The 8,089-nt window shown below is 39.1% G+C and overlaps 1 protein-coding gene across 1 annotated transcript in view; it reads right to left on the reverse strand.

The window, feature by feature from the left end:
• FSTL4 (follistatin like 4) overlaps positions 1-6,702 on the reverse strand; it is a 326,227-nt gene extending 319,525 nt beyond the window's left edge. The window contains exons 1-2 of the mRNA XM_044454601.1: positions 6,699-6,702; positions 6,131-6,379 (exon numbers count right to left, since the gene is read on the reverse strand). Of these exons, the coding sequence (XP_044310536.1) occupies positions 6,131-6,379; positions 6,699-6,702 (253 nt within the window). The remainder of the gene's footprint in view (positions 1-6,130; positions 6,380-6,698) is intronic.
• Positions 6,703-8,089: the final 1,387 nt, after the last annotated feature.

Below are 8,089 nucleotides of genomic sequence, written 5' to 3' on the forward strand. Positions count from 1 at the left end.
GGTGGCGGGGAAGCTCGGGAAGCTTCTTGGGGCCAAATTCAGGTGGTAGAAGGGACCGGAGGCAAAGGCAACAGGTGTGGAGCCAACAGAATGCTGCATATTGTAGCTTAAAGGCCTAATTGGTAGCATCTTAGTTATCAAAAAGGCATTGAAACCTTTTAGAATGGGAAAAGAACTACACAAAAGATAGGAAAATTGCCAAATGATGGGTGGCTGACAGGAAAGGGGGTGAGGCTATTTGGGGACAAATTTGAGAGCCCAAGGAATACCTCCCAGCCTGAGGTTCTCTGCCATGAAGTAGCAAGCCTAATAGGGTTTGAAATGAGAAAGAACAAAAATATAGAAATAGATGGGGGAAACCCTCAGTGAGCTAAGGGACAACAACAAAATGATAGGAAATAACTATGCAAAAATGTATATTGCCATTCTGCTCAGAGAACCTATTATCAGAGAGATTGAGACAGAGAAAGAAGGGCACAAATTGTCAGCATATTTTAAGCAGTTAAGTGGAACAATTGTTAGTGTTCAGATTGTTTTATCCCTCCCCCCTCCTGCCCAAGGATTACAATTTCACTTTCCATTTTTAATTGTCAGTCAGTGAGGAATTTGGTGCAATAGTAAATACAATGGATATATTATAGACCCTTTTAAATATGAACAAGCCTTAGGCTACATTCCTGGTCCTACATTTAGTTAATACACATTTAAATTTCTATTGATTTCAATTGACCTTAAACATGTGTAACTGAGCATGTAATGATAACCAGAAATGGGCTCCTCAGTGTAATAGCTTTGAAGCAATAGATAATAATATTTCCTGTTATTTTGCTGCTGTGGCAATGGAATATAAAATACAACAGATATTCTTCATCTATCAAATAATATGCTAATGAGTGGATAACAGATATCAAAACACCAATACTTATATTTTTGTATGTCAGTTCTACATATTTAGTTTCTTTTAGAAAAGGTAAAATTCAGACAAATACCTGTGAACTTTAAATAATTTGTTTATTAATTTTGCTTTCTTTCTCCAGTTTTAAGAATTTAACAATTCGTCTAAAACTTTGACAATTTCAGTAAAGAAATCCAAAGACTGGAATCAGTGAGACTTGATTACACGAATCTGTTCTGTATCAACAGCTTCTCTCTGTCTGCTGAGGCATACATTACACAATGTCAGTAGTGTGACTCTGTTTCTCCCAAATAATAGAATATTAAAAGCAAACATAGAACATATGAGTTCTCAGAGTTATCACTGGATTCTGTAGTTCAACAAAAGAGCACGAACATGTTGCAAGTTTTTGTATGCAACAACTCAAAAGACATTGATTAATGACAAATATTAGGGTACTGAATTGAATCCCCAGGCATGCATGAAAAGGTCTCTATTTTGCTTTCTCACTGCACCTGCTAATAAAACAGGAATAAAGAGGGGAGCCCAGCATCTGGAGGCCCAGTGTTTGTGTGTAGGTCCAAGAATACACAGCATTTCTAATTCCTGGAGGAAGACAAAGGAACTGGCTATAAGAGTTCTTTCACATATTGTGCAGCAGCAACAAGCTCCAACATGCCAACAAGTATAGTCCCCAGGGAAGCACATTAATCCCAGCTTCCCAGATATTTTGGATGATACACATGTGTTTGCAAACACATTCACCACAGTCATACTTAAATTTATAAATACCCATTTAAGTCTCTCCCATCTGTTTAATTGGCATCCTTCATTCCTTCATCTGCCCACTGACATAATCAGATTTTTTTTTTTAGAAATGCCTAATTTCATTTCACTTGCACTATTATGCATTAATGACAGTACAAATTTACACAGAAGCTAAAACAAAAATAAAATTGGTTTGAGATTCCATGCAACCTGGAAAAAGTGGATCTGCTGTGGAGTCTGCAAGTTATATTCAGAGAAACCTGAACTCATGTGAATGAACTGCACATCTCTCCAGCATCCCCAGATGTATGTCAAACATCTTTTATCTGAAAAATATGATAATACCAAAGAATGTGTCTTTCTTGCCTCTTTATTTACAGCACAATGTCCACTAAGAAGTAGGCCCCACAATTGTTTATTTCACCATCCACTAGCCAAAACTCTCTGGGCAGTTCACTTGGCTTACTCCTTACCCCACCACACTACTTCCCTTAGTGAGTACTATTTTTTTGTGATGGAAAGGTGTGGTATAAAGGAATAAACAAAGGTCAAACTACACGTGATGTTAATTGCTTAGCATGTAGTTGAGTCTGATTATTTCATGTCAAGGGCCAGGTGAAATTCCAGGAAGAAAAGGGGCGAGATAGGTTTAGTTCTTCTGCTCCTGGTGCATGCTGCCCCTGATCTAAACTGGAGTCACATGCAGTTGCAAGTAAAGGAAAAGACCAGGCTCTGCTATGTGCTCTGTGGCAGATGTTACTTGTAGTTTGAATAGCTTAGATTTCAACCTCATTCATACCCCATCCTTCAGCAAGTTCTCTGGGAAGGTGATTTACCTATCTGCCTGCCTGCCGGCCTATTATCCTATAATACCATTCTGCAGCAACAATACCAGGGTACAGTTCACACAAGTGCTGCTCCTGCATTCATAATATTCATGCATAGTATAGCTACAGGAACTCAACAGCAGGTATTTCCATGTTGATTTTTTTGTGTGGGAGTCTTGCTTTCACAGGAAGAGAATACAGGCATCTTTCTGGGTTCGTGGCACAACAGCTCTGAATCATATCAATTCAGTAAACTGCCTGGCACAAACTCCTACTCCAGCATCAGGAGAAGAGAGAGAGCTTGAAAACATGTACAAAAATATGATAAAAACAACTTTGTCATAATTCCTTATGGCAGACTTTGTTCCTTCTGTCAGTGAAACAGTAGGCTCACTAGTTATCATGTGATCATGATTCAAAATTCAAAAGGTATGAAGCTTGTCCTTAGATTCTGGATAACTATATCAGACAAGAAATAAAATCTGTAGCTCCAGTCATATCATGCTCCATAGGGAATTATTTCTGTACTGTAGAAGCTAGAAAGCAAAAAGTTCTGAGAAACCCTCGCATGTGCTTAATCTTACAAAAAATAAAAAGTAGACTGGCTGATTACAGTTATGGACTTAAGAAAGTGGGTGTTCTTCTGCCAATATTAAGCGCTTCCAATTCCCGTTGCTTTCAATGGGAGAAAGACAGGAAGATACAATCAACAAAATTTAACTACTTTTCATCACAATCTCTGTCCATTCATACAAATATCACTGCCAGTGCAAATTCACAGTACTTTGTTTTTTTTCTAGGTGAAGTTATTATTAATTTGTTGTTCATTATAAGATACAGCCTCTGTTCAACGTCCATTTGGAGGGGACGATTCTTAAGCACAGGGCCTAAGGAAGTTAAGTGGTCTTTCTACCATCACACCATCAATCCCCTGACATAATATCCACTGTCCTAATCTCCCTATTACACATGGAGTTCATGGATAAATTAGTCTTCGAAGCTATGTCTTAAAAAAAAAAAAAAGCATTTTAGCTAATATCACCGATTTTGCCATGGACAGTTGACTGTTTATTATCACTGTTTCAAAACTGAAATGAAATGGAATGTCTCTCCAAATGAAAGAGGTGCTCGAATCACTAAAATGCAAATATATAGGGACATCCTAAACTGCTCAGCTTCTGAAGTTTCATGCCTATTTAAATGGAAACCCTAATTTATTCCTTCCATATATAGTTTCATGGTTTATACAGAAAACTAGTCAAGTATGATATTGTATCATTAAATATAATGTCAGCATATAATCAGTGATGTGAAAGTCAAATTGTTTGGGGACACACTAAATTGTTCTGTTAACACCTTTGTGATTGTTAGACAGAAAGCTGTTTCTTGGTGAGAATTCTGTTTACTACACACTAATTTTGTTTCTCAAGGTTTTTTCTGTCAAAAAGTTCAACTTTGATTTTCATGAGAAGAGAAAAAGGAATAGTACTATAACAAGGTGCAAATGAATCAGAAAGGATATTTCCCAACACAGAACTATAAAAGATTATTAGATACTTGTAGGCAAACTCCAGCTTTCTGTATGTGCCTGGTCAGGTCAGGATTTCTGTCACACAGGACTGCCATGCTCCCTAGGGGGATATTTCCTTTGGCTTGCTATGTAATCTAGCCCAAATGCATGGACTCAGGTAACCTACTTGCCACTGAAGTAAAAGCTACTATCTTCCAAAAGATCTGTTATGTGTTTCATTCGTGACTGTTTAATTCATACAAAGATTCTTTCCTTGAATGGCTTGAAAGAAATACACATAAATCACAGAGGACGTCCAAGTCAAGAGCAGGCCACATTTCGGAGAAGGAGAATTCTCCTTGACAAAGATCCATTCATATTAGCCTCAGTTATCCTCATCGCTTCCACTATGGCAAGGAGCTTATTTTTCGTCAAAGTCAAGTTCCTATGATGAACCGATAGAAAGTGATTCTTCTCTGGCTCTTAACAATCAGTTAAAAGCTAAAAGAAGCCTCTGTTGCTCCCAGCTGAGAAAGCACAGTGCAGTGCAAACAGCTAGTTCTGAATCAGAGTATTTAGTCCTGATCCCTGCTCCATTTATGTCATTAGAAATAACTTCCCTGCAATACCCTGCAATGGCAAGGAGGTTGCAGATACTGGACAGGTAATGGAAGTACTTTTTCATGCAGTGCATGGTCAGACCATGGAATTCACCACCACAACGTTTTGTGATGGTTGCCAACATGGAGAGCATGGAAGATGAGCCTTCCGTCAGTGCCTGCTAATCGTGGTGGCCATGCACTGCAATGTGTAGCCTCCTCCCGTGCATCTGCCTGATTGCTGTAGGACTGCAGATGGTACAGGCCTGATCCATGACAGCTCTTCTTATGCTCCAGAACAGGGCCTCCTGGTTACTAAAATAGAAATGTAATTGTCCTGAGTTAAGAGCTTCAGGTCAAAGAGAGATCACTGCTGCTCTTTGAATTGGATTGAATACCTTTTACAAGCCTGCATAAACAGACCACATAAACTCCCTGGATTCTGCACCTTTGTTCTCCAAGCATCCAGCAACAAAACAGGGCCAAAACGGACATGCTTTGTGATATTTGCAATCATGTCTTATTTCTCTGCTTAAGAACCACAGTGAGAGGGCCCTGACATAGCAGTGGAAGTGGCTCCCGTCCTTTCCTCTGTACCATTAAAAAAAATTAAATTGCATAGTTCTTCTGATGTTCCTGGTGGGTCACTCCAAGGGAGAATATTTTGCCTGTGCTCAGCTGTTCCATCTGGCTGTATAAGAATGCTATCCATTTTCTTTTTCTTAGGAAACACCCCTTGTGAACATCCTTGAGTAGGAAAAATGAATCTACTATGTAAAGTCCACACTGTTGTAACATTGCAGAAAAAGAAAGATAGTTTCACATAGACATGCATGTGTCTTCAGAGGCAGCACTATGATATTTTCCTGATCTATGCAGAATAAATTGTAGAGTAGTTGCTACTGACTGCTCCTTTCCAGCGATTACATACAGCTTCCCCTATTCTTCTGTTTTGTTCAAAGCTGAATAGAACAACACAACAAGATTCACTATATGTTCACTGAAAGATGCTTAGTATACAATGGTTTATAACCAATTGTGTGACTGTAATTGTGGGAATAATGCTAGCACAATGGAAAGCTAGTGCGTGTGACAGCCAATGGGAAACAATATCAAACCAGCATTTCTAGCCATGTCCACAAAGCTCCATTATGAAAATGGTAGTTTCCAGTCCTGCAATAAGCGGTGGGCTGGTCTTGATGGCCTTACAGAACCCTTCCAACTCTACAGTTCAATTCTAGGGATTCCATGACAGTAAGTGCTAGCTTCTCTTTGCTTTAGTGGTCATTGCTGTAGGCACAATGTGGTAAGTGCTAGCGAATTGCCTGCACTGGATACTGTCCCATATATGGAAATACATTTACTATTAGTTCATAGGTTAATTACTTTCCAATAACATTTGTGAACTTATTGCCTAGTCTATGCAATCCTTCAAACATTTTTATTAGAATTAAACATAGCAGATGACCTGACAAAGCAAAGCAGATGGCATAAATTGCCTAGCGTCATCTGGTCAGAGAAAAAGGCCTACCTTTGAAGAAGCAGTCTTTGCTGTGAATAATGTAGATCTTCTTCCTTTGCAAACATGACGCTCGGTGTAGTTCACAATGATTTTCGTAGAATTTGCCGTCTGAGCCACACACCGGCATGTAACTGGGCTTGCAGTCATCTATGCACCTGCACTCAGGCTTATCAGTCTCTTTATTCACAACACACTTACTCCCACGGCCACAATATTTCTTTTCACACGATGCATGGAGGCCATCTTGCCCATAAAGCACTGGAAAAGCAGAAAACAAAAAGCTCTCATTCTTGTGAACAACCCCAAGCCAAGTAACATGAGAGATGCTTTTATATCCATCAAGCATTTGCAAGGGTGTGCCAACTAAGTGCCAAACTGGTTGTAATCCTTTTTAGACAATGCCCCCCCCCCCCGAACACATATGTCACCTGTTCCAGTGCCACCATGCCCCAATTTCCAGGCTCTGACCCCTATTTGTTCAATGGAAGGTCTGTGTTCTTGCAGACAACCACTAGAGGGCGTATTCTCACACACAAGCTAATAACAAGAGCATCTGCCAGACCCGTTACTTATATACGCATCATGTCTTTGGCTGGTGCTATCTTATTTCCTGGGTTCTTTTAAAAAAGCATTTGACATATACTTCTGCCACATTTCTAACAGGTCAGTTAAGTTTCCAGCTGTCACTTATCTATGAACTGGATTTTAGCTCCCTTCAATAGCTCCCACTGAACTTGCCAGGCTTGGGGGAGAATTTCATTTCAGTTGATTTTTATTAAGAGTTTTCTGACTAAAGGGGAATGGAGAGATCTGTCCCTCTCTAGCCGTTGCTTGTGTCAGAGCAGCAACCTGGTGCCTTTGTCATCCCCACTCCAGTGTGTTTAATCAGAGCTCATCAGCCTCATGTGTAATTAAAGCAGCAGTCCATGGAATTTTAAGGCTGCAGTGCCAACATATTGACTGCAGATGACATTTCATTGAACATAGTTCTGGGACTCGCTTCTGAAGAAACATGCTTAGGAATGAGCTACAAGTCCATCCCTAAAGGAGCAGACCTCAGCTCCTGCTTATTGCTAATTCATGTGATAAACTGCAACCTGAGAGAAATAATTACAGCATATTGACCATGTAATTTTAATAGGGCACTCTCTTCATAGTCTCAGCAGGGAACTTGATTTCAACTGGATAGGAAACCGTTTTTGTAAAGCCAAAGGATAAAAAAGTGCTCTCAACTGAATAAAAGCAGAATGACAAAATTAGATGAGGTCATTCTTGCATCTTTAAGGTAATAAAGGCTAATTAAGAAGAATCTCATTAACAGTGGGAGTACTTTGGAAACTCTAAGTGCAGGAACATAGGGTTGTATTGTTACATGAGTACTGAGAGAAGAAAGTCTGGATACATACAGTAGTTTCTAGAGGGCTGAAGGTGCTATGTACCCTTTTTGGGCTCCCCTCATCTCAGGACAACTAGTTTTTGCAGGGATTAGATGCACTGCTAAAACCACATTCACAGTCAGTTTATTTATTTATTTTTACAAATTGTATTATTTTCTCTACAAATCTAAACTAAAAACAGTATTGGGCATAATTGCTGGTTTTGTTATTTATTTGTTTATCTATAATATTTGTACTTCATCTCTACCAAGGTTCTCAAGATGGCATTTGACTCCTAGAAGTGGTAGCTGAACAAAAGAAACCAAGTCGCTCAATGATGATGATGATGATGATGATGATGATGATGATGATTACATTTCTATGCCGCCCCTTGCTGAAGCCTCGGGGCGGCTTACAACACAATAAAATACATTGTGTGGGTCTATAGTACTATTTCATGTCTTCTGAAAAAGAACTCCATCTTTCTCCAAATTTTCTTACCAAGTGTAAACAAGTTATATGTACACATACAAACTTATCTCAAAATATTTATGTATACAATTTATGTATACAAATATTTATGTATAGTCAG

This window comes from Varanus komodoensis, unplaced genomic scaffold (assembly GCF_004798865.1).
Source record: "Varanus komodoensis strain SLA01 unplaced genomic scaffold, ASM479886v1 scaffold7_3, whole genome shotgun sequence".
Taxonomy (NCBI): domain Eukaryota; kingdom Metazoa; phylum Chordata; class Lepidosauria; order Squamata; family Varanidae; genus Varanus; species Varanus komodoensis.